Raw genomic sequence first — 27,942 nt, 5'->3', positions numbered from 1 at the left:
GTTATAGAAAGTTCATTCATCCATTTATTCATTTATTCACTTATTCATTTTTTTCTCATCTTTATTTTAGTGGTGCAACCTCTGCATTGACTTGGTAGCATTTACCACTGAAATATTCAAGGGAGCAGTTTTCCAATCATTGGATGGAATTATTGTCTCAGCTAACTGTAAGCTACGGAAGATCTTCACATTAAAATCCAAGCCTCAAGATACCACGGATAAAGATGGTATGTTCAAGTTGCTATCAAGATTTTTTAATTCTCCAATATTTTTTTTAAAATTAGACATGTCTTTGGGAAATGTATGAGTCAATAGGTCAATAGTAGTGGTTTTTTTAATTTTATTTTATTTTGGAAAAATACTTAACATAAGATCTATCCTTTTAATAACTTTTTAAGTATACAGCGTGTAATTATTGACTGTAGGTACAACATTGTGGAGCAGACCTGTAGAGCTTATTCATCTCCACTGCCCCTTGATTAGTAGCTCCCCATTTTCCCCTGCCCCCAACCCTGGCAATTCTTTGAGTTCATAAATTTGACCATATTAGGTACCTCACATGAGTATAATTATATAGTATTTGCCTCTCTGTAATTGGTTTATTTCACATAGCATAAGTTTTCATAGTTCATCCCTATTGTAGAATGTGTCATTCTTTCCTCTGGATTACATGTTTATTTTTACTGTAGCTAAATGTTACAAAGATATATTTTTTATTTTATTTGTAAGAAACACTCTCTCTACGTAGCTGGGGGTGAAAGAATTTATTTAAGGAAATTAACTGGTTTATAGAATCTCAGGGAAATTCAGAAAGTCATGTCTGGGGGCTACAGCCAAGATCACACTCAGCCCCTGCCACATGACTATTCCAATGAAGACCCCAGTAGCTACTGTCCCTGAGCAAGGACTCCATAATTCACACCATAATGCTGGGCTCTGGGTTCCAGAATTTCTGTCACTGCTGCTCCTGAAAATTTGATGTCTTCTTCATGCGTCTCTACTGAACAAAGGCTGACATGGCTGTGTCTGGTTTGTAGAGCCTAGGTTGCATGCTACAAGGGCTGGCAAAGCAAATGTCTGATTCCTGACTAGGGAGAGAGGACTTGTACAGCAAAGTGACCAAATTAGGAACGTTCAGAAGATACTGGACATCCAAAATGCTCTACATTTCTCCACTACACTATATTTCTCTGTTTATATTTCTTAAAGTCATTTGGGAAAAATATTATGTGTATATTAATTTTTTTAATGATCATGTTAAAATGTAAAGATTTTTAAGTTATTTCTCATAATATTTCTAGAAGGACCAGAAACATATATTAATTATTCTTTCTATGATTGATAACTAGTATACTCTGCAGGTTACTGAGCCACCTAGAACTCATAAGACATCACAAACTCTCCTGCTAAGATAGTCTTAAAAAACTGAAAGTATTGGGAAAATACTGATGCTTCCTTTTGATTTTCATCTGGGATTATTTTTAACAAGATCACTTCTAGAAGCCCAGGAAATAGGGCTTCATATAAGATGCCAAAGGTGATTTCTTAGAAGTTTGTATGTAGACTTTAGACTTCTACTCCATTATTTTTAACAAAATCACTTCTAGAAGCTCAGTAAATAGGGCTTCATATAAGATGCCAAAGGCGATTTCTTAGAAATTTATAAGTAGACTTTAGACTTCTACTCCAATCTGGACGAGTGTGTGAGAAATCTTTGTTTCACTCTGTGGAACAGGACACTGTGCCTATAAATTTTATTTGATAATAAAACACAGCAGTACATTAACAGCAGCTCCCTAATGAAATCACAAGCCAAGAAGTATGGCCAATAATTTATGTACCACTTAATCTAAAGTCTATGTGAAAAAAATGAAAGATTTTATTTTTAAAAAATAGCACCTAACTAATAAGAAACCTCAAATTTATAGAAATGTGTGTGCATTCTACCTCAGATCATAGGCAGTGAATTATAAACTGATTAATATTTTTAAATAAATGTCAGGAAAAGCCCTGTCTGGTGTGGCTCAGTAGACTGAGTGCTGGCCTGAGAACCAAAGAGTCACTGGTTTGATTCCCAGTCAGTCAGGGCACATACCTGGGTTGTGGGCCAGGTCAGGTCCCCAGTAGGGGGCATGTGAGGGGCTACCATGCATTGATGTTTGTCTCCCTCTTTCTCCCTCCCTTCTCCTCTCTCTAAAAATTAATAAGTAAAATCTTTTTTTTAATGTCAGGAAAAAAAGCTAATCAAAAATTGGCAGATTAAATATATATCTTTTTCTAACTAATTCTTCCTCAAACCTGCTAAAATTAATATAAAAATAAAATAGGTATATGTCCACCAAGATGAAGAGGAGGTACCAACAGCCAAAAGATATTGATAAATCTTGTGAGATTGAGGACTGACAACTGATTTACAAGAGCAGAGAAAGCTGAAACTTTTGGGTTTACAGAGAGATTTACCAATGAAATTCATAACATAGAACCTCAGCAAGGATCAAGAACTGGCAAGCCCAGGTACCACCAAAGGCAGGGTAAATGGGTATGGCTAAAAACAGGGAGATTGGTTAAAATTCTACATAGGTTTTTATAGAACCTCAGATCCCTCTCCACCTCCATATAACCAGGAAACAGGAAATTTGTTCTCTTGCGAAACTGAACCACTGAGTTTCTGAACACAGGTAGATCAGGTACATGGTATATACCAAAACTAATACAAAGAAAGAAAGAAAGAAAATAGAAAATAATACGTGTTTTTCTCAGAGTTAAGAAAAGATACCTGCATCTATAAAATGAGAGTAATTTGTTCTTGCTTTATTTCAATAAAAATTTTAATCAAATAATTATTATATTATAACTTTTTATATGTATGTAGAAACATTCACAAACCAAGAGTTCAGCTTGAGAGATTACCACAAAGTGAATACATTTTTGTAACTACGACCCAGATCAAAAAATATAGCCCTACAAGCATCCTGGAAGCCCTACTTCTGTCCTCTCCCAATAATGACTCTCCTCTTCTGAGAGGTAACTCTATCCTAACTTCTAACACCATGATTAATTTCAGCTTTACATATTGACAAATGGCATCATGTAGTACATCTTCTTTCACACATACATCATTTCAGAAGACATTGTGTTTTGAGATTCATCTGTGTTGTTGCTATTTCAGTACTGTATAGTGTGCCATTGTAGAACAAACAACAATTTATTTATCCATCTTAGGCGATTTTGTTTTTTGATTTTGTTTTTTTATATTTTATTGATTATGCTATTACGGTTGTCCCATTTTTTTCTCCCCTTTATCCCTCTCCTCTGTACCCCCTCTCCCACAATCATTCCCCCACCTTAGTTCATGTCCATGGGTCATACATATAAGTTCTTTGATTCTCCATTTACCATACTATTCTTAACCTCCCCCTGTCTATTTTGTACCTACCCTTTATGCTACTTATTCCCTGTATCTCTTCCTCCATTCTCCCTGCTCTCCTCCCCACTGATAACCCTCCATGTGATTTCCATTTCTGTGATTCTGTTTCTGTTCTAATTGTTTGCTTAAAAAAAATGAACTAAGCTTTGTTTTTGTTTTTGTTTTTTTTCGGTTCTGTTGTTGATACTTGTGAGTTTGTTGTCATTTTACTGTTCATATTTTTTATCTTCTTCATTTTCTTAGATAAGCCCCTGTAACATTTCATATAATAAGGGCTTGGTGATGATGAACTCCTTGAACTTGACCTTATCTGGGAAGCAGTGTATCTGCCCTCCCATTCTAAATGATAGCTTTACTGGATAGAGTAATCTTGGATGTAGTTCTTGACTTTCATGACTTGGAATACTTCTTTCCAGCGCCTTCTTGCCTGTAAGGTTTCTGTTGAGAAATCAGCTGATAGTCTTATGGGAACTCCTTGGTAGGTAACTGTCTCCTTTTCTCTTGCTGCTTTTTAGATTCTCTCCTTCTCTTTCAATCTTGGGTAATATAATTATGATGTGCCTTGGTGTGTGCTTCCTTGGGTCCAACTTCTTTGGGACTCTCTGAGCTTCCTGGACTTCCTGGAAGTCTTATTTCCTTTGCCATATTGGGAAAGTTCTCCTTCATTATTTTTTCAAATAAGTTTTCAATTTCTTGCTCTTCCTCTTCTCCTGGCACCCTTATGATTCAGATGTTGGAATGTTTAAAGATGTCCTGGAGGTACTGAAGCTTCTCCTCATATTTTTGAATTCTTGTTTCTTCATTCTGTTCTGGTTTTATTTCTTCCTTCTGGTCCAAATCATTTATTTGAGTCCTGGTTTCCTTCCCGTCACTTTTGACTCCCTGTACATTTTCCTTTATTTCACTTTTCATAACCTTCACTTTTTCCTCTATTGTGAGCCCCCATACTCAACCAATTCTGTGAGCATCCCAATTACCAGTGTTTTGAACTGTGTATCTGATAGGTTGGCTATCTCTTCATTGCTTAGTTGTATTTTTTCTGGAACTTTGACCTGTTCTTTCATTTGGGACAATTTTTTTGGTCTCAGTGTACCTGTTATGTAATAAGGGGTAGAGCCTTAGATATTCACCAGGGCAGGGAAACCCAGGTCACTGAGTTGTGGCACTGTATGGGGGGGGGGGTTCAAGAGAGAACAATGCTGTGTTCTCAGCTCTCTGCCAGCTTTCAGTCACTTCCACTGCTACCCACAAGCAAATTGGGCCCTTCTAGTGCTCATTTCCAGGCAGGTGGTGTTGTGTACGTCCCAGGACCCTGTGGGTCTCTCCACTGAACTCTCCTGTGAGTCTGGGACTTTCTCTTGCTACCTCAACCCCCACAGGTTTTCTCAGTCAGAGATTTTGAGACTTTATTTTCCCACACTGGAACCCTGGGTTGTGTGGTTTGTCTCACTCCCCAGTTGTTCCTCCCGGTTTATCCACCAGCAAATGTGGCACCGCCTGGTCTACCAGCCGCCACCTCACCCACCCAAGTCCTCCAGCCACTGCCTTGCCATGAGTCCTTTCCACCCCAGTTGCCCATCTCTGCCCTTCCTGCCAGTCTGGATGAATGTTTCTTCTTTAATTCCTTGGTTGTCATGTTTCCATATAGTTCAATTTTCTATCAATTCTCATTGTTATTTGTTTTTAAAATTGTTGTTGTCTTTCTTTTGGTTGTGTGAGGAGGCAAAATGTATCCACCTATATGCCTCCATCTTGGCTGAAAGTCCTGTCTTAGACTGCTTTGAATAGTGCTACTAGAATCCTTCTACATTTCTCTTAGAAGATCTGTGTACATGTTTCTTTGGATATTTATTGAGAATATGATTTAATACATATTTAGATATTCCTAATTTCAGTTATGGTTTTTTATTCTAGAATTTTATTAGATTTTTTTTTATAAATTCCATTCCTCTGCTGAAATTTTGTATCTTGTTATTTGATTCCTCAAATACATTATCCAAAGTTATTTAAAGGATATGGCTCATAACTCCAATATCTGGCTTCCTGTGGATCTGTCTGTTGCCTGTTTTTCACTTGGTCTTGTTTCTTGGTATGCTTGCTAAGTTTTGCATGAATACTGGACAAAAGCTGTAGAGATATTATGAGACTCTGTATTGTATTGTCCACTTCTGGAGATATGGAACCAAAAATATAAAATAAAAAAGAAGCCCCAAAAACTAAAAGTAAAATAGAAATGCTTAAAATATTGGAAGTTAGTCCAAGAGATCCAACAACATAGTTAATAGGAGTCCAAGATGAGAGACTAAAGAAAGCAGAACAGATGAAATATAAGATTTCCCAAAATTGAAAGCCAGGTGTTTTCAGATTGACTTAGCTCATCAGAAAAAAAAAACTTACCATTGGGTGATTTCAGAGCAGGAGGGGGGGAAATGATATGCTTTAAGCTTCCAGAATTTTTTTAAATTATCAGTTACATACCAAGGTTTGCAAATAAGAATGATGTACAACTTCATACAGCAACATTAGATGGTAGAAGACCTTGGAACTATACCTTCAACGGTCTAAGGGAAGATTACTTTCAACTTAGAATTCTACACCCTTTCAATTTATCAATTAAATAAGAACAGAATAAGGATATTTACAGACATGCCAGGTCTCAAAAATTTATTTATTTATGTCCTTCTTAGAAAAAATCTGGAAGAGATTCTCCACAAAAAGTACAGAGTAAATCGAGAAAAGGGTACATATCAGACCCTAGAAACAGAGGATTTCATGTAAGATAAAAGCAAAGGGAATTTCCAGAATTATGGTTAAAGGAGTTCAAAGAGTAGCACATACTTGTGCAGCACATCTAGAGGATAGTCAGTCCAGATTTTAATAGAAAAATGGAGATCTCAGGAGGAAAGTCCCCAGGAAAAGAATATATCTGATAGAATATGATGTGTTTGAACATGGAAAATAAAATCAATTGTGATATTGCAGTGTTAATGAGGGGTTTGGGAAGAATTACTGTTAAGAATATAGAAATCCCATGACAAAGCAATCATCAATTTCAAGAAAAACAAAAAGTTGTACAATGAGTCCTGGCCTGGTGGCCAGGTTAGTTAGTGTATCATCTTCTGCACTAAGAGGTTGCAGGTTCAATCCTCGGTCAGGGCACATACCTAGGTTGCAGGTACAATCCCCAGTTGGGTTGGGTATGGGAGGCAACCTATTGATGTTTCTGTCTCACATCTCTCTCTCTCTCTCTCTCTCTCTCTCTCTCTCTCTCTCTCTCTCTCTCTCTCTCTCTCTCTCTCCCTCCCCCCACTAGCCCCCTTAAAACAAATAAGCAAATCCTCTAGTTAGGATTTATTTTTAAGTTGTAAAGTTGTACCATGAAAGAAATGTAATCATAGTATATTGTGTGGCTCAGATGTGCACAACTTTTTCTTTAATAGGCTTTATTTTTTAGAGAAGTTCTAGATTCACAGAAAAATTAAATGGAAAGTAGAGTTTCACTATGTTCCTATTTCCCACACATGCACCATCACCCCAATTATGACCACCTATACCAGATTGGTACCCTTGTTAAAATTGATGAACATACATGAACACATTATCATTGCCCAAAGTTCATAGTTTACATTAGAACTTCAAATGAATAATTACCATGTATCTACTATTGTAGTTATCATACAAAATAGTTTCACTGCCCTAAAAATCTTGTGTGTTCTGCCTGCTCATTCCTCCCTCCTAGTTACTGTCTGGTAACTACTGCTCTTTTCAGTGTCTTCATGGTTTTGCCTTTTTCAGAAAGTCACATATTTAGAATCATGTAACCTTCAGATTGACTTCTTTCACTTAGTAATATGCACTTAAGATCCCTGCATGTCTTTTCTGGCTTTATAGCTCATTTTATTTTAGCACTGAATAATATTCCATTGTCCATGCACCACAGTTTATCCAGTCATCTACTGAAGGACATGTTACTTGCTTTCAAGTTTTGGCAGTTATGAATGAAGCTGCCATAAACGTTCTTGTGCAGATTTTTGTGTGGGCATAAAATTTCAGCTCATTTGGGTAGATATCAAGGAGCATAGTTGCCAGTTCATATGGTACAAGTGTGATTAGTTCCATAAGAAATTGCCCAAGTGTCTTCCAAAGTGATTGTACCATTTTGTGTTCCACCAGCAATGAATGAGAGTTCCTGTTGTTCCACATCCTTGTCTGCATTTGGAGTTGTCAGTGTTCTGGATTTCTGCCATTCTAATAGGTGTGCAGTAGCACACCTTTTTAAACATAATCTTAATTATATAAAGCATTTACTAATAACTTATCCCAAAATTATGAAAAGTCATATTTGGAAGATGTGGCTAGGGAAGGAAGGTGCAATGCTGGTATAACCATGCTAAATACTCTTTTTTCTGAAAGAGAAAATTAGAGATATTATCTAAAACTGTTAAGTACAGAAATGTCAGTATAAGGCTACTATTTATAAATATAGAAATAACTATAGAAGATTTAGAAGATATAGTTGAAAGTCTTGAAAATGATGCCTCTGCATTGAGGAAGTAGGGGATGATTGAAGTAGGAGGACAGCAGTTAGGAAATGATGGGATGGTGTTTTTTTTTCTCATAATTTTATAGTACTCTTTGAATTTTTGAATAATATACATATATTTATTTTATAATTAATTTTTAAGTGAATGAATAATCTAAAAGATTCCAAAAACAAGCATGGGTGTAATTTCTTTTAGGTTTTCAGCATGCTTGAAAAGTAGGCTTATGTGTGGCATCTCAGATTACCTAAAATGTTCTGAATAGACTTGGGGAAGCACACTGCAGTTCAGGGTATTGTGGAATATAGCCTCATATTCATCAGTTAGCTGCAAGTACCAAGCCTTGTACTCGTACTCACCCTATCCCTGTGCTTCATTTTCCTCAACAGTAAAGTGAGGATAATAATTGTTTCTTGGTTAGAAAAATACTATTATATTCCCAGTGAACATATGTGTATAAACCAAGTCATCTTTGTTTAAATTAAATTAAATTGATTAAATGCATTATTTAAATTGAATTGATATTATAGAACCTAAAGATATGGATTACTATTTCCACAATTAGTTGCCATGATCATGTACCAACTTTGTGGTTTTGCATGTGTTCTGAACATGTCTGAGTTTTGTTTCCTCAAAAATTGCTATAAAGATGTTGTGAAGATCCAATTAAATACAAAAATATATGTAAAAAGGCAAACTATAATGTAATGTGTAGATGCTGAACATTTATCTGCCTCCTGTACATCGGGCACTGGGATGCACACAGCCTCTTCTTCAAGGAGCTCGGGGTCTCACTGAATTTACATGTGAATCATAATACCTGGTACAGATGTCCCTAAGGCTTTAACAAGCACTAAGAGGAGAGTCTAGAGCACTGACACCTCACCTGAGAGAGCCACTTGGTGAGGCACTTGGAGTTTGCACACCTGTTAAGAAAAACTTCAGCACTAACAAAAGATTGCCATTTGGATTTGCCAAATTAGAGCATTAAAACAGACAAACAGATAAGAAAAACTACAACTATTTTGATTGTTTCATTGAGCATTTAAACTCACACACTCAAACACACATAGGGAAGGTTGGTCTTAATTTCAGAATAAAGACTGACATTTTCACCACAGACCAGTAAAAACAACTTCATGGGTCAGAGTCTGTCTATATATCAGTGTTTGGTCTATATCAATGTAGAGAAATAAACTTTGGAAGCTATATTCTGAAGGAAAATGAATAATTTCTCAAATTATGAAAGTGGACAGTGGGAAGAGAAAGCATTTCAGGCAGAAGAAAGAGCATACATGCTTAAAGATGTGACATCACCAATGGATCCAATGTGTCAAAATAATGGAGTTCAGTATAGTACATGGCGGCGTGGGAGGCATCATGTAACATCATGTTGCATTACTAGGCTGCGTACTTTGGGTAACAAAGATATAGAGCCAAGTTCCTGTCCTTAGAGTTCACTGTGTAACTATAGACACTAGAAAAGTTAACAGTACAAGAAAGTAGTGTTGGGAATTGTTTTCATTCTGAAGACAATTAGATAAAAGAGGGCAAAGGAGAACATAGCGTGGGGCACACTGAGTGCCCCTGGTCAAGGAGATTGGCAACAGAAGTGATAATGGTGCTGATGACATTGATGACTGATAGCAGTGGCTGTCGTAAACACAATATATATGGACTTAATTAAATGTGCATAACAACCCTATGAGGCAGTTGTTGCTATTACCCTTATTTTACAAGTAGGGAAACTGTGACACAGAGAAGCCAGATAATGTCACACATCTGTTAAGCAGTGGAAGCAGGATTTGAATACTGGCAGCAGGACTTGAGTTCATGCTCCAACTTACTACAGTGCACTGCCTCTCCTGAGAGGATAGAAGAGGGGGAATTTATAATGAAAAGATACAAGAGTTGTCATGAAATAAGAGTGTCAGGATTTGGTGACTAGCTGTGTTTAGAGTGTTTGTATTCCAATGAATTAGCCTATCTCTGTCTTTCTTACTGAAGGAAGGGCCCTTTTCCTCTGCAGAGACACATTAGTCAGCCATAGTATTGAGACTTTTGTAACAGGAAACCTTTTACCTGTTCTTTACATTCCATTCTGGGATGCAGTTCATAAATATTGTATTAAATGACTGCTTGTTGAACTCAGTACTGTGTTGTCTGTGGCTTTTTAAGTTTCTACCATTTTACTTTGAAACCTCTTAAACTCACCAAAGCTAGATAGTGTTGCCTAATCCTTTGCTGTTCTCTGTTTAAGCAGTGAATATAATAGAAAGTGAATTACTAGAACCTTAAAACAGCAATTAACTAGTTTCTCACTTTTCCAGAAGAATGACTTATGCTGGACAAGTAGTAAAACAGGCTGATTTAATTTAGTTTGTTACTTTAGGACTTCCTGGGGGTACAGGGACAGGTATTTGTAGGTATTTGAATGACTGAGTTACTGACTAACTTGTATCCTGTATTTTTGAAAAAGTAGAATACATGTGTAGATAGGTAAGAGAAAGAGGAGCAAAAAGAGAAGACAGGAAAGAGCAAGTGATTATCCATTAAACATGGGTGTAAGCTATGCCAATGATGATTTTACAGGTTTCCTGACTCCCCAGTTCAGTATTCTTTCTAAATCAACACTGGGAAGTTTGTGTTCTGTGTTTAGAGATGCAGGAAGAGAATAATTAAAGGTGTGATTTGAGACTGAGAGACCCTTGAGGGCATAGGTTGGGTCTCCACATTTTTATCTTTCCCACATGACCTAGCACTGGTAATCTGTCATAAATGTTTGATGAATTAATGAAGTAAGGACTGGCTAATTGTTCATTCAATTATTCACTCATTTACTGTCTGTATTCAATAAACCTTTATGGAATGTCAAGCAACGTGAAGAAAATTATCCCTTCAGAGGTCACAGAACAAAACTAGAATCACTGATGTCTCTCACCTTAACAGACTCATTGAGCAGGGAAGGGCCTTTCAAGGTCATCTAATCCAATGACTTAATTATACTTATGAGGAAAACCAGGCCCAATGTTATATTGTGCTGAGGTCATGGAGGTGGAATTCGAGGCCAAGCTTCTGATTAACCATTCCTTCCCCAACAGTACACAATTTTAACTTTTTCAACAATTGGAAAGGTTTAGTGTTTTTAATAATTAGTTTTATTGAGTGTTTTCCTACTTCTCTCTTTATCTTCAGGTCAGGTGAGTGTACATCAGACCCAATCTCATCAGTTTAAAGCTGCATTCTAGCTCCTTTCTGCAGGGGAATTGAATTTAAACTGTCCTTGCCTAGCAAACAATGCAGGGCAAGACAGGGGATAATATCCCAGCATCACAGAGGTGCCCAGCAACCAATAATCCCACAAATATGGGTCATGAATATCTGTATATCAGTACCTACAGTTATTCAATTAAAATATCAGTTTTATAATTAAATATTATAAAATATTCACCATATTTTTTGGACTATAAGACATACTTTTCCCCCGCAAATTTGGGAAGAAAGGAGGAGTGCATCTTATCATCCAAATGTAGCTTACCTGGCTCGCTGTGGCAGGGTGGGTGGGGGGTGCAGCAGTGGAGTGTGGTCACAGGTTATTAAATATTTTACCACATTTTTTGCTTCAAAATTTTTTATCCTATTTCCTCCTCTAAAACCTAGGTGTATCTTATGGTGCTAAAACTACAGTACAAAAATACTTCATATCTGAAAAATTCTGAGGATAACATTTTCATTTACAACAGCATCCAAAGTAATTAAATAACTAGGAATAAGTTTACTGAGAACTATAAAACATTGCTACCAGAAATTAAAGATAACCCAAATAAATGGGAAGACATTCTGTGTTCATGGATTGATTGTGAGACCTAATTTTATTGAGATATTCAGTATTACCCAAAGAGATCTAAAGATTCAATACAGTCTCTCTCAAAATTTCAATGGCCTTTTTGTAAAAATGGAAAAGCTGATCCTCAGATTTATATGGAATTTCAAGGGGATTCGAATAGACAAAAATAATCTTGAAAGAGAATAACAAAGTTGGAGCATTCACACTTTCAAATTTCAAAACTTACCTCAGAGTTACAATAATCAAAACAGTTTGGTCAGGCTAAACCAAAACAGTCAAGCTAGACAAATAGACCAATGGAATAGAATTGAGACCAGAAATGAACCCATACATCTGATTTTGACAGGGGTGTCAAGAACATTCAATGGGGAAAGAACTTCTGTGACAGTTGGGACATCCACATGCAAAAGAATGAGATTGGACCCCTACCTCACAGTATATAAAAAAATTAAAATGGGTCAGTGACCTAAATACAGGGGTGGGCAAAACTACATTTACAGTTACTATACAAATAATGCAGTAATTAATCAATAATAATATAAGAATAAAATCTGTGTTTCACATACTCACAAATGTACAGTACTTTTGCCCACCCTTGTATAAGAGATAATAGGAAAAAAATAGATCTAAATTTTCATGACCTTCGATTTGGCCAAGGATTCCTAAATATGATACTACTAAAAGTGCAACAACAAAAAGCTTTTAAAGAGATAAATTGGACACCAAAACTTAGTGTTTGTGCATCAAAGGAGGCTATCAAATTGAAAAATCTATAAAATGAGACAAAATATTTGCAAGATAAGATATATATTCTGGTTCTACTTATAGGAAATATATATTCTGATATAATCTAGTATCTAGAGTATCCAAAGGGCTCTTCCAACTCAACAAAAAAGACACACAACCCAATTAAAATTGGTAAAAGAACTTGAATAAACATTTCTCCAAAGAAGATATACAAATGGCTGACAAACACATGAAAATGCTTAACATCATTAGCCATATGCAAATTAAAACCAAAATCAAATGCCATTTCATACTTACTAGGATGGCTATAATGATTTGGAAAATAAGTGTTAGCAAGGGTGTGGAGAAACTGGAACCCTCACACATTGCTAATGGGAACACAAAATGGTCACCTGCTATGGAAAACAGTTCGGCAGTTCCTAAAAGCATAAACATAGAATTCCTATGTGACTCTGCAGTTTCACTCCTGGCTATATACCCAAAAGAATGGAAAACAGTTACAGGTACATGAATGTTCATAGCAGCATTATTTCCAATAGACAAAATGTGAAAATAAGCCAAAAGTTCAACAGGAAATGATTGAGTAAACAAAATGTGGTATGTACAATACTATATAGGTAGTTACAAAAGGTTACATATTGCTTGATTCCATTTATATGAAATATCCAGAATAGATAAATCTGTTGAGACAGAATACAGAGTTGAGGTTGTCAGGGCCTGGGGGGCTGCAGGGAATGGGAGAACCTGATCAGCAGGTATAGGATTTTACTTTGAAGTGATGGAAATGTTTGGGAGCTATGAAGAGGTGGTGGTTGCATAGCATTGTGAGTTTGCTAAATGCCACTGAATCATTCACTTTAAAATGCTTAATTTTGTGTTACTGTGAATTCTTCAATAAGTTAGTTCTTAAAAAAACAACTGTATACGTATGATTCATTCAAGATAGCTAAGTTTTGGCTGTAATCCAGGATTATTTACCCCTTTTAACATCAATACCTTTTATTATAGAAAGCACATACTAAGACGTGCTGGTTTTGCCAACACTGTAATGAGATATTTTACATAAGTAAAAGATTAATATCTGCCCTGGCTGGCATAGCTCAGTGCATTGAGCACGGGCTGAGAACCAGGCATCGCAGGTTCGAATCCCAGTCAGGGCACATGCCTAGGTTGCAGGCCCTGGCCCCCAGCAACCACACATTGATGTTTCTCTCTCTCTCTCTCTCTCTCTCTCTCTCTCTCTCTCTCTCTCTCTCCCCCTTCCTTCTCTAAAAATAAATAAATAAATAAAAATTTTTAAAAAAAGATTAATATCTTTTATTAATAATAAACACTTATGAAGCACTTGCTATGTATCAGGCACTATTCTTAACCCCTTATATACATTAACTCATTTAATCATCACAATAACCATACAGGGTAAATATTTTTATATCCATGTTTTACAGATAGGGAGAGTAGGACACACAAGGTAAACTACCATGACAAAGTCAGACAGCTGGTAAGTGGTGGAGCCTGAATGTAAACCTAGGACACCTTGCTCTATGAACTGTACTTTTAACCTCTATGGTACACTACATAATAATGTCTTTGATCATTATACAGTAAACTTCCCAAAGGTTGGGATTTGAATCCGTCAGGCCTAGAGAAAATCTGATAGTTATAGAAAAAATTAATTAACAAACAAAGGAAAAAAAATCCTAGACTTTGTATTAGTATTTTTATAGACTAAATGTTTGTATCCCCCTAAAATCCATATGTTGACACATTACCCCCAAAGTAATGATATTTGAAGGTGGGGCCTTTGGTTGGTGATTGGTCATGAGAGTGGAGCCCTCATGAATAGGATTAGTGCCTTTATAAAAGAGACCCCAGATACCCTGGCTGGGTGGCTCAGTTGGAGCATTGTCCTGTGCACCAAAGGGTTACAGGTTCAGTTCCTGGTCAAGACACATGCAGGAGGCAACTGATCCATGTTTCTCTCTAACATCAATGTCTCTCCCTCTCTCTCTCTTGCCCTCTCACTCTCCCCGCCTCCACCCACTTTTCTCTCTAAAATCAACAAACATATCCTTAGGTGAGGATTTTTTTTTATTTTTTTAAAAAGAGGCCCAAAGAGCTCCCTCACCCCTTCTGCCATGTGAGGGTATAGCAAGAAGATGGCCATCTCTTACCCAGGAATAGGGCCTTCACTGGACACCAATCTGCTGGTACCTTGATCTTGGACTACTCAGCCTCTAGAACTGTGAGAATAAATTTCTGTTATTTATAAGCCACTCAGTCTACAATATTCTTTTACAACGGGCCAAACAAATGTTTTAGCAGTTAGAGAATTTTGTGTTTTCTGCTGTCTCTCACTGGTATTTTAGAGAGGTGAGATTTTATGTAAATAAGGAACTATGCTGGGCACTGCAGGCTATTCCCATGTAAGTAAGATTAATATAATTGAGTCTGGGGCCAGTGAACTATTATAAAATTAGTCCTTATTTAAACTATATGAACTAGGAGAAGCCATGAACAAAACAGATTTATAAATATCCCTATTTTACAAGGCATCCATCCTTCCCCCAAAAAATGGGAGTGATGATTTTTATTGGATAAAGTGCTGTGTGTGTGTGTGTGTGTGTGAGTGTATGTATAAACATGTCTTAAATTTTAAAGCTAGTTAAGATCCTCATCAAAGTTATTAAACACCTACAGAATAGTTCATTTTATGGTGACTTTATGGTGAACAGAGTTACAGTGTCACTCAAACATTCTAATAATCATACACTAACTCATACTGAGGGCAAAGACATCAGAAAACGCCACCACCTTATTGTGTTTGGTTACTACATGAGCAAATCTGTCAGCTTTCCCTTCATGTACCATTTTGCCGTTCTGAGCTGACCATTACAACCAACATTATGTTCTTTCAAATTTGTTAACAAAGGCAGTTTAAATTCAACTATGTCATTTTCAGATGTTAATCAAGCAGTCTGCATGTTTCCATACAGTCTATTCCAGAAGACAGAACTTGTCTGACAAAACAATGCAGATAGGCCCTGATCCTTTAATATCTGATTGCCAGCTTGATTTGTTATTTGCCGTCTGGGGAGAAAGATGTGCTATCCAAATAGAATGTGTGTGGAGTACTACTTTTCATGATATAGCTGTACAAAGAACAGCCAAAGAAAAATGGAAGATTTGGCAGCTATGTTTAATCTAGGTCAGCTGTTATTAAGGGGCTTTTGTCCATGACCCTTCATTGACCATCCACTTTGACTAAGTGTACCATTGGGATTATCCCACCATTCTCTTCCAAGCTAGCAACGCTTTGGCAAAACAGACTTTCTTTCAGTTCCTAGAATGCACTGGAGTCCTTTCTGCCTTCAGAGTCTTCAAATGCTTTCCTTCCTTCATCTGAGTGATCACTCATTCCCCATTTCACCAGGCCCCTTTCTGCTCATCCTCTATGACTCGGGTTAAATGTGTCTTTATCAGAGACTTTCAGTGATACCCTATGCTGGTAGACTTCATAACACCTTGAACTTTTCCTTCAGAGCACTTAAAAGAATTATAGATAAATAGTTATATATATATAATTTGTTTCATATTCTCTGCTAGATGTAAGCTTCAAGAAGGCCAGGACAGAGTCACTCTAAATAACCACTAGATTCCTAGCAACTAGATAAGTGCTCGACACATAATAGAGGCTTAATAATTATTTGCTGAATGATAAAAATGAGTAATGAATGAATGAAGACAGACCATGCCGTCTATTTATTTACAGTATAGCACTGATTACTTTTTATTGTGGGATCTGTATTGTTTTCATAATTCTTATTTTTAAATTAAACTGTAAGCGCTAAAAAAAACAACAAAATACAATGACTTACTATTTGGACATGGTGGGGGTGGTTAGTGGTGAGGTGGGTGGTAGGGAGACGAGTTAACATCCATTTAGGTTTATCAGAACATCCAACTACCAGTTCATAAAGCTCCTTCATAGTTTTGTCTCACAAAAAAGAGATTAATTTTTCACGTATTCCTCCACAGAGTCTCAGAAAAAGTTTGAGAATCAATAGTTGCTAAATTAAATGGTCTAATGATTAGTCTTTATTTTAAAATAGTAAACCAACAGTTTTTTTTATTTTTTCCTTTTATTGAAGACTTTGTAATTCCTACAGTTTTCCTCAAATAATAATCCAATAAGTAGTGAAATAGTTCCAGGTATGAAGGGAGAGTAGATGTACAGAAAGGGAAGGTGACACAGGGAATCTGAGCTTTTTCATGTGAAATCTGATTTGCATGTCAGTCACGTTCCTGTAAGATTCAGATTGCCTGTGCAAATGTGCTTAGCATTTACACTTACATAGGATGTTTCTTAAGGGATGACTGGTTAAATTTTTCTTACTACTTATATTCACATTTACATAAAACAAATTTTCCATTATATTTTAAAATTTTTATAAAGAAGAAAATAAAGCCTATGCTTAAGCTAACCATCAAAAGTTATTTTACATTTTGGTATATTTCTTTATCTTTTTGCCATTCAATGACTTTATTTATTAGTTTCCTACAGTGAGATGAGAGTTTTATATATATATCATTTTTATTTAACTTTTTATCATGAGTCTTTTCCATATCATTCAGCCATCTTCATAAGTATAATTTCTTGTTACTGTTTACTGGAATTTCAAGTTATTTTTCAGAAATTTTAAGCACCTATATTCATAGACCTTTGAGTTTTTTTGTTGTTGTTGTTTTTTTACTTAGGGTAGATTCATAAACTGAACTTACTGAGTAAAATGGCATGTACCTTTTTAAGGCTTTTGATACATGTGGTAAAATTGCTTTTTGGAATGTTGATACCAGTTTAATTCCTACTTGCTACATATGGCTTAATATCTTTGCCATAAAAGAGATTGTACAAATAAATGAAAAAAATGTTCTAATAGTTAAGTAGATTAAGAACCTGAGCAGAAAATTTGCTAAAAGTGAAATTTAAATATCCATATAAATATATATGAACATTATCAAATCTCATTAGAAATACAAATTATGATAATAAATGTACTATTTTAATTATAGTAAATATTTTTCCTTTGAAAGTGTTCAAAGATAAGATGTTAACATTAGGGGAATCTGGGTAAAGGGCATATAGGAACTCTGTACTATTTTTATAATTTTTCTATAGATTTAAAATTCTTTCAAAATAAAAAGTGAAAATTTTAATCCACTTATAAAATGACTACAGTGCTTATTTAATAATGTCATTGTACTTGTTGATCTTGTATAAATGAGTCAGTAAACTCCCAGAAATCTTCACTGGTACATACCTAATTAGCTCTTCTCTCAAAGTACAATCTAGTACTGAAAAACAAATATAAAATATTTCCAGTGAATGTTCTTACTTATTGCACAAGTCTCTGAACCTGTTCTGTATGGTATATACTCTATCTCATTCAATCCTTTCTATAGTCCTAAAAAACAAGCAGTAAAATTATCAGGCTCATTTTACAGATGAATAAACCAAGATGTAAAGTTGAGTAACTCATCCAAAGTCATATTCTAAAATGATTTACTTTGATTGGTTTCACTTATAAGATGCGTCCATTTGGCAGAAATGGCTTACATTGTCAGACTGAATGTCTTTATTTCCAGCTGGATATGGTGTTTCCTTTCCAACAGTTGAACCTACAGACATTATTCCACGAAGCTGCCAACTAACGACAGATGTTCCACAAGTTACACAGCTGCTAAACATGACCAAACTCCGCCAAACTGTGATAAAATTTGGAGGTCATCCTCTAAATTCAGCAGAATCAGGTATGCACTTAAACACCTAAATTATAAGCATGTTTATTTGTAAGAACAAAATAAAAGAGAAAAATAGCATGTAATTAATCTCTATAACTTGAAGTTAAATATTATGACTCATGTCAGTGATAAATCACTATTTTGAATTTCTCTTTAGCAACTAAAATATTTTCTGGACTTGTTTGCATGATAAATCAAAACATCCTCAATTATTCCTCTCCATTTCCTATATGCATCCAAGCCTTGCTAATTATACCTCTCAAACAGCACTCAAATCTGTCTCCTCTATGTATTTGCTATGTCCATTGTTCTGATCCCACTGTCACTCACCTTAGCCTCTCAGTTAATCTGCACATTGCTATCAGAATTATCTTTCTGATAATAGAAATAGAAATGTGGCCCTGGCTGTGTGGCTCAGTGGATTGAGCACTGACCTGAGAACCAGAAGGTTGCCAATTCCATTCCCAGGCAGGACACATGCCTCTGTTGCAGGCCAAGCCCCCAGTAGGGGGCACTCAAGAGACAACCACACATTGATATTTCTCTCCCTCTCTTTCTCCCTCCCTTCCTCTCTCTAACAATAAATTTTAAAAAATTATTTAAAAAAGAAATAGAAATGTGATTCTCTCAGTCTTTAATTAAAGATTTCTAATGTCTTTCCCACTATCTTAGAAGACAACATGAAAAATCCCTTAAGTATGCACACAAAGCCAACTTCCCCATCCCAAACCTACTCCACAGTTTTATCTCCGACACCTTTCTGTCATTCCCCTGATTACTGATTTTCTGATTACTCTGTGGGCTTTCACATGTTCATATTTTGGAATTGCTGTATCGTTGGCCTAAAATGGCTTCCTTGCCTTTCTGCTTAGAAAAGCTCCCATTTATCTTTCTAGACCCGCTCAAATGCCACCTCTTCTATGCAGCCTTTCCTAATTCTAACAAGCATTGTTCTTCTCTTTCCATGACTTTTCCCTTCTTCTTTGCTGTACTTTTTAATATGTCTGCATTCCCCAATAAAGTGTGACTTCCTCATTCTTCTATTTCCCTAGTTTCTATCATAGTGCTTATCATATATTGAGCCAAGGACTGAAGACTAAGTTACTACAGAGGACAGTCTAATAACATAAATAATGTGGCCCAGATACCTGGATATTTGACACAGAGAAACATTTTCTACTTCAACAGCGAGCCTTATTGGGAGTAGAGGAGGCATTAGGGTAAAAGATTGAGATAGTACATCAAAGACTTCATTCTCTACTATCAATACAGTAACATTAACTACTATGCAAATGATACAATAGATGGCAATTAACACTCAGCCCCTGTGAGGGAACTCTAGGGAGTGGTGAGGACTGCAGCAAACTAGGAGTTCATTCTCAGTCTAGAAGGGGCAACTACAGGTCAGTTTTAGACAAGTGTTGCCTTGCAGAAATGCAGGCCCAGTCTCATCAGATCTTCCTTTTTCTTATTTGAGGTTGGGTATCCCAATGTTTATGATAAATCTCCCAATTTTAATATATTATCTAAAGTCTAAATTTCTTTGAAACATTCTGCAAGCCTAACAAAACCTGCCAGTGTATGCCAGTTTTCTGCCACTGGAGTAGTCACTCATCGCTACTGACCAAATGAATGGGTAGTACTTTACAAATCAAGAGCCTAATATTATTTAGATGAGTTATTCTCAACTTCCTGTATTCTAGAATCACCTGGGACACTTCAAAAATAACTGATTTTAAAAAAATTTTTCTGATATCTATGCTTCATTCCCAGAGATTCTGATTTAATTGGCCTGGGATGATTTTTTTTAAAAGTCCCCCACCAATTCTAAGGTGCAGCCAGGGTTGAGAACCACCAGATCACTTTTCTTGACAAAGCTCATGTGGTTCAGATGACTCTTATAAACACTGAAGTGATTCAGAGGTGGGTGAAATGGCCATAATAGAGCACTTACAGAGGAAGTAGATCTTGAAAGTATTCAATAAATTATTGTATATATGTTTATAGTAAATAAATATAAGATGTGTGGATGTGTAAGATGGTACAGAAGACTGAGCAAAGATAAAGAGATAGCAAACTGCATGGATGAGTTGGTTGAGGGGATGCTAAAGGGAATGGTCTGAGGAGGCAGAATGGCTGTGTTGGAACTTTAAGAAGAGTGTACTTCGTGTTTCTCAAGTAGAGTAATGATAACTTCCTTTTCAGGAAGTTGAAATTGACACCCGGATTCAATATGAACTTGTAAGTCAAATGAGAGCAGATATTAAGGATTACAACTAAGATGTCTTTGCATCAAGTTAGGCATTAAATGACAAGTGGCTGTGAAAGCTGCACATGAAGACCCTGAAAGGAACTGCAGAGAAACACTGGTGATTCTCAGACAACAGATGGGGAGGAGAGAGTGGTTAAAGTTTGAGAGAGGTCAGAGTAGAAACAGGAAAAAGATAATCTGTGGCAGACTCCAGGCAGCAGAGTCCACCTGTTGTGACTGAAAGAGGAAATAAATGCACAGGAGACAGCAATCCCGTGGAGAAAAAGGGGATGGCATGGCCACTCTCTCAAGAAGAGAGTGCCCCGACCCTTGCCTACACAGGCTTTTATTGTTTTTCTCGGGTCTTACATTAAAGAAGGATTTATTATCTGTTACATAGAATATTGTTGTCTAAATTTTAGGTGCAGTCAAGGAAATGAAAATAACGCATGCAGAAGGGAAAGGCAGTGAGCTGATTAGCTCTGTCCTTGGGAAAATCCACACAGGCTTTGGAAATTACCTTGGAGATAGACAATACACATTTAGTGTTTCAGACCAGGGAGGTGGAGTTTTAGTGAGAGCAAGCCACAACAGTCCATAGGCATTTTCTAGGCCTGATTCCCATGGGAAAACTCGGTTTGAAGGTCTGGCTCCTGCCCACCACTTTGCTTCTGTAGGTTTTCCATACAGAGCTGAGTCACATTTGCCGGACTGAAACAAACCAGTCCCCTACAATAATCCGGATGAAATGAGTGACTTGCAAAAATGGACTGTTTTACTCTCTCTATTTATCCTATGTTCATTTAGTCAGTGAATTGTGTATGTATCAATCTTCATCAGCATTACATGCCCTCAGTCATATATTCCTAAAGAATTGGGATTGATTTTGCAACTTTTTCAGTATAAACCCTGGCAGAGGATTATGTGTAAATAGGCAATACATTTTTAAACTTTTTGTTGTGAAATTTCTAAAATTACACAATAGTAAAGAGAATATATAATGAACCCCCCTGTCTCCATTGCCTGCTTCCACACTTACCAACTTTGGGCAGGACTTTTTGACAATGAGGGCATAAATAGTCAGAATTTGTATATTTATTATGTATACTATCTCTAGGTGGGGGCTGGGGAGAGAGACATATACAATCCATTTTCATGAAAGGACCTTTAGAAAATATATAAAAGGATGAAAAAGATCCCATGACCCAGATAGCCACTATAAACACATTGTGTCACAATTCAATCTTAATGGAAGATTTGTCACAGAATGGAATGAGTAAGAGTGGTTGTGGTAACCAAACGGTCTAGCTGTAACTAATAAGCTGTGATAGTTTTTGGTAATAGTTTTTGGTAACAGAAAGGCTTAAGCTCTAAAGCCTATCAGATAACCCTCAGCAACTGTAAATGCTATTTGTCTTCTCTGTATCTTAATTTTTTTAATCCTCACCCAAGGGCATTTTTTCATTGCTTTTAGTGAGAGAGGAAGGGAGAGGGAGAGAGAGAGAAAAACATTGATTGGTTGCCTCCATAAGTGCTCCTACCAGAGACTGGGAGTAGAATCTGCAACCTAGGTTTGTGCCCTGACTGGGGATAGATCCAGCAAGCAATCTTTCAGCCTATGGGATGATGCTCCAACCAACTGAGCCATGCCGGCCAAGTCTGTATCTCAAACTTTTAAGTATTAATTATGTCTTCCAAAGAAAATATAAGTCTATAATCATATTTTATTTGTCTTATTTAAAGTTCAAGGACACATGATGCCTGAGATTAAAGAGGAATTTAAATAAAATTAATTACATTAATCCAATATTATAATTAAACAGAAATTTTTTCATAGGCTATATTTGATCCCAACTTGTAGAAGAGGATACTAGTTCATATTTTGCAAATTTTATAAATGGGCTCTCAATACATAATAATAGTGAACTTGAGCTATATATACAGAAAATTAATAATCATCTAATAGCATATTTCTTCTGCCCTGTAAATCCCAATTATATTTATATTCATTTATAACCATAGAGTTATGATTGTTTCTCTTAAGTAAATCTCATTGCACATGTGTGACAGCTAAGATTATGTGAACATATATCAAACTTTGTGGTTCCCTTCCTATAAATAATGTTCAATTGCTAACTTTGACATATGCAGGCTTTGAAATTTACTCTCAGTGAATATAATAATAATTATAATTTTCTGTGTAAGATATTTTATCTGAAAGGGGTAGCTAATGAATAGAGCCCAAGGACAGACTTTTTTAATCATAGAAAAGCCAGGAGGTATTTCTTAATTTGAACTATGTGTTTTTGTGTCTTTCTTAAAAAAATGGATTCCCCATGGTGAGCTTTGAATTGCATGAAAAATGGCTGTGTGTTTTTGTAATTGACTGTACAGTACTCATGTAAATTGTATTTTATTATAAATGCTCATAATGAGAGATCCCAATGAAACTGCGACAGGAAGAAGTAGGTATTTCCTATGGTTGCTTTCTAGCATGTTTACCCAAACAAAAAAGGAAACATTGAAACTTCTGTTTTAGCGTGCATTTTGTTGAAGATCATAGAACTTGATCAAGATTTGACAAAATTGATAAAATAATTGTGTTTCCATAAAGCCAGTGTTACCAAACATTTTACTGTTCACTTGGTCAGTTCCATTCCTGGTGCACATTAGCTAATGAATGTCAGTCTGCAGATGACTGTGAGATCCGATTATCTTATTTTCATTAATGGGACCCTAGATTAATTAAACCAGAGGATCAGGTCTGGTTATTGAAGTTGATCATTCAGCTACTAATGACAAAATGTAATGGTCCACTAGGTGCAAATCAAAACCAGTAATTTACTTAAAAATTAGGAGGCAATTCTCTTAATCACCCTTCTTTCCACAGCAGCAGTCTCATTGTATTTTCACTCCTTTTTAAATAAGAAGAGACTGGCATCCCTATCTCCTAGCACAATTGCAAATGGGTAAATTAATGCATCTAGCAAAACCATGCAATAATCTTTTAACTGTACTTGGCATTTGTGCAATCCTTATTAAAATTTCTTCTTGGGTTCCACATTGTGAAAGCAAAATTCAAGTCAAGCAACAAAATCTACTGTAAAGTAGAACCTAAAAGAAAAAGGAGTAAGATTTTGACTTCAGAAAAAAACAAGACAATCTTTTAATTTCTTCTTTTCTAAGATCAGACTTTGATAAACCTTGTCTTAGGATTGTTGGTTAAAGAAATGCCACAATTTCTAGTTGCAATGTCTGATAATAATTCAGAATAAATTCAGCCAGCCATATCTTATATTTGAGAGTCATATCTTTCCCTGTCTTTAGTAAAGATGAGGGATAATTGATCACATTCCTTCATTTAAAAATTTTTTAATGTGAAAGAAATTTAGCCTGAGTATTGATCCAGTGTCATTATAACATAGATGTCACAATTCATTTACACAGTGAACTTTAAGTTTTCTTTGGTATTTCTGCCAAATGTTGAAAAACTCTTTGATATATAAAACATAATATTGAATATGAAAACCACATTTAATCAGTTGATAATTGTGCTAATTTTGCAGGATTGACTCATATCAACCTTTATATTACTCCTTTAGAGGTCTGTTATAGCACCTCTTATAATAAGAAAAACCTAGAGACAAACTGTGTACGATAGGGAATTGATTAAGTATTCACACAATAAGATATCATGTATGCAGGTATATAGATGACCTTATCTTCTTGTGATAGTGTGGAAAGGTCTCTAAGCCATGTCAGTCAGGAGAAAATGGAAACTGAGCCCACTGGTATTTGCTGAGGGAAGCTGGTGTATGCATACATTTTTAAAGGAAATTACCTTTAGGAACAGGGACTAGTAGAAGCAAGGAAGGAAGATGAAACTTTTATTTCTTGTATCATATCTTTACTAGAGAATTTTAATTTTCTAAATATATTTATGATTTATTATGTAAACAGATGTATTATGTTACAACAGTTATGAGACATTTCTAGTTTCTTCTGTATATTTTACTTTTAAAGCTCAAAGAATTGCTATACTATTAAAATATATTTCTTTATTTAATATCACTATTTGCATTTAAAACATATAATGGGCCCTGGCTGGTGTAGCTCAGTGGATTGAGTGTGGGCTGCAAACCAAAGTGTCGCAGGTTCAATTCCCAGTCAGGCCACATACCTGGGTTGCAGGCCACAGCCCCCAGCAACCGCACATTGATGTTTCTCTCTCTCTCTTTATCCCTCCCTTCCCTCTCTAAAAATAAATAAATAAAAATCTTTAAAAAAAAAATAATGGGAAGGAAAGTCAGAATTATAATATTAAACTTATTTATGGTAATAATAGGGAATATACTATATAATAATATATACTATATCAGTATGAATTATACTGACATTCATTTTCACTAATAGTGAACATGGGACTATAATCATCAATGATCTCCAGTAACTCCCAAGACACTCTGTAGTATCACTATATTTTTATTTTCATCACATTATTTATCATTATCTGATGTTTTCTTGTTTACTTGTTTGCATATTGATGTCTCCCATTCTAGAATTTACACTTAAAAACAGCAGGGTCCTATTTATTGTTGTATCCCTATCATCTAGCTCAATGCTGTACATCTGTCAGGAGTTCAGGAAATATTTGTTGATTAAGTGATGAAATGACTGAATAAAATGCTAGACAAATAATTAAGCAACAATCATCATCATCATCATCTTCATCATCATAGCTAACACTTGTTGAGTTCCTACTGTGCTCCAAGCACTAAACCCTTTACATATCGTAATAGTTAAAGTTCTATATATATATGAATGAGAGAGGAACAGACAGGCAGACTTATAATAGGAATTGGCTCACGCAATTATGGGCACTGAGAAGTCCCAGGATCTGCAGAGACCCGGGAGAGTCAGTTGTATAGTTTCTGTCAAAGCCTAAAGGTCTGAGAACCAGGAGACGTGATGGTAAAAGGACCAGTCTGAGGACAAGAGAAGATTAATCAATGTTCCAGCTCAAGGAGTCAGGCAGAAAGATCACAGTTTCCTTTCCTCCACCTTTTAGTTCTGTCCAGGTCCTGGATGGATTGGATGGTGCCTATCCACACTGGAGAGGGCAGTCTGCTTTATTTAGTCCACTGGTTCAAATGTTAGTTTCATCCAAAAACACTCTCACAGTCACATTCATGTTTCATCTGGGTACCCTGCAGCCCAGTCAACCTGACATATAAAATTAGCCATCTCATATAGTGTACCCCATTGAATCCTCTGGTAGACCTTTTAATGTAGCAGTCATCATAATTACCATTTTCTAGAAGAGGAAACTGAGACTCACTGAGGAAGTGAGTCATAGAGCTGAGATGACCAGGCAGTCTCATTTCAAAGATGCATTCTTAATTACTGACCCCCATTATGATGCAATTCTCACTACTACTTTTCAGGGTTATCTTCTGGGGAGCCTTCTTGTGTTTTGGAAACTTCAATTTCCAAGCCTAAGTGATGCGAGTTATCTACCAAAGCCTGTATTATAACTTTTTAATAAATTAAGACTTTGTGAAAAATAGTAATATATTATACTTTATTAAATTTTTTTACCATTTAATCCCTTGTATCTACCCCTACTCCCAGAAATTACGAATGCTTTTTATCTTGTTGACATATCTCAACTTAACACACAGGTGGTGTTCTTACATTGTCTCAGATTCTACTCAAGTTCTACTTAAACTTTTTATTAATGAAATAAGGCTAAGTACTGGTTTTAATATTTGCAAAAGTTAAAATATGATTTTACTCACCCAGGGCCTTTTCTGCATTAATCGTTTACCTACACAGTTGTCTTTTTTAAATATATTTTATTGAATATACTATTACAGTCGTCTCATTTCCTCCCTTCACTGCTCTCCTCCCTGCACACCACCTCCAACCCACATCCCCTCCCCCTTTAGTTCATGTCCATGGGTCATACATATAAGTTCTTTGGCTTCTCCATTTCCTCTACTGTTCTAAACCTCACCCCCCCATCTATTTTCTACTTACAATTTGTGCATCTTATTCCCTGTACCTTTTCCCCCATTCTCCCCCCATCCCCCACTGCTAACCCTCCGTGTGATCTCCATTTCTGTGATTCTGTTCCTGTTCTAATTGTTTGCTTAGTTTGTTTTTGTTTTTTTTTAGATTCAGTTGTTGATAGTTGTGAATTTGTTGTTATTTTACTGTTCATATTTTTATCTTGTTTTTCTTAGGTAAATCCCTTTAACATTTCATTTAATAAGGGCTTAGTGATGATGAACTCCTTGAACTTGACCTTATCTGGGAAGCACTGTATCTGCCCTTCCATTCTAAATGATAGCTTTACTGGATAGAGCAATCTTGGATGTAGGTTCTTGCCTTTCATGACTTGGAATACTTCTTTCCAGCCCCTTCTGCCTGCAAGGTTTCTTTTGAGAATTCCGCTGATAGTCTTATGGGAACTTCTTTGGAGATAACTCTCTCCTTTTTTCTTGCTGCTTTTTAGATTCTCTCCTTATCTTTAATCTTGGATAATGTAATTATGATATGCCTTGGTGTGTGCTTCCTTGGGTCCAACTTCTTTGGGACTCTCTGAGCTTCCTGAACTCCCTGAAAGTCTATTTCCTTTGCCAGGTCTGGGAAGTTCTTCGTTATTTTTTCAAATAAGTTTTCAATTTCTTGCTCTTCCTTTCCTTCTGGCACCCCTATGATTTGGATGTTGGAATGTTTAAAGATGTTCTGGAGGTTCCTAAGTCTTTCCTCATTTTTTTGAATTCTTCTTTTTTCATTCTGATCTGGTTGAATGTTCATTTCTTCCTTCTGGTCCAAACCATTCATTTGAGTCCCGGTTTCCTTCCCATCACTTTTAACTCCCTGTACATTTTCCTTTATTTTACTTTCTATAGCCTTCACTTTTTCCTCCATTTTGCAACCATATTCAACCAATTCTATGAGCATCCTGATTACCAGTGTTTTGAACTGTGCATCTGATAGGTTGGCTATCTCTTCATTTCTTAGTTGTGTTTTTTCTGGAGCTTTAATCTGTTGTTTTGTTTGGGCCATTTTTTTTGTCTCGGCATGCCTGTTACCTAATAAGGGACAGAGCCTTAGGTATTCACCAGGGTGGGCAACCCACGTTGCTGCCTTGTGATACTGTTTCTGGGGGAGGGGTCCAAGAGGGAACAGTGCCACTTGTTCTGCTCTCTGGCAGTGTTCAGTCACTTCCCCCACTACCCACAAGCAAATTGGGCCCTTCTGGTGCTGATTCCCAGGTGGGTCAGTTTGTGTATATTCTGGGACCCCATGGATCCCTCCA

At 36.2% G+C, this 27,942-nt stretch overlaps 1 protein-coding gene across 3 annotated transcripts in view; it reads left to right on the top strand.

The window, feature by feature from the left end:
• Positions 1–27,942, top strand: part of CFAP20DC (CFAP20 domain containing) — a 249,323-nt gene that overhangs the window by 122,554 nt on the left and 98,827 nt on the right. For 2 of the 3 annotated variants that reach the window (XM_045832297.1, XM_045832299.1), the window contains exons 6-7: positions 71–227; positions 18,209–18,373. In XM_045832297.1, coding sequence (XP_045688253.1) covers positions 71–227; positions 18,209–18,373 — 322 coding nt within the window. The remainder of the gene's footprint in view (positions 1–70; positions 228–18,208; positions 18,374–27,942) is intronic. The other variant, XM_045832298.1, reaches the window with a different exon arrangement.

Source organism: Phyllostomus hastatus, unplaced genomic scaffold, assembly GCF_019186645.2.
Source record: "Phyllostomus hastatus isolate PE091 unplaced genomic scaffold, TTU_PhHast_1.1 phas_contig_16, whole genome shotgun sequence".
Classification (NCBI taxonomy): domain Eukaryota; kingdom Metazoa; phylum Chordata; class Mammalia; order Chiroptera; family Phyllostomidae; genus Phyllostomus; species Phyllostomus hastatus.
Note: the sequence above shows the minus strand (reverse complement) of the source record. Positions and strands in the feature narration are given on the sequence as shown.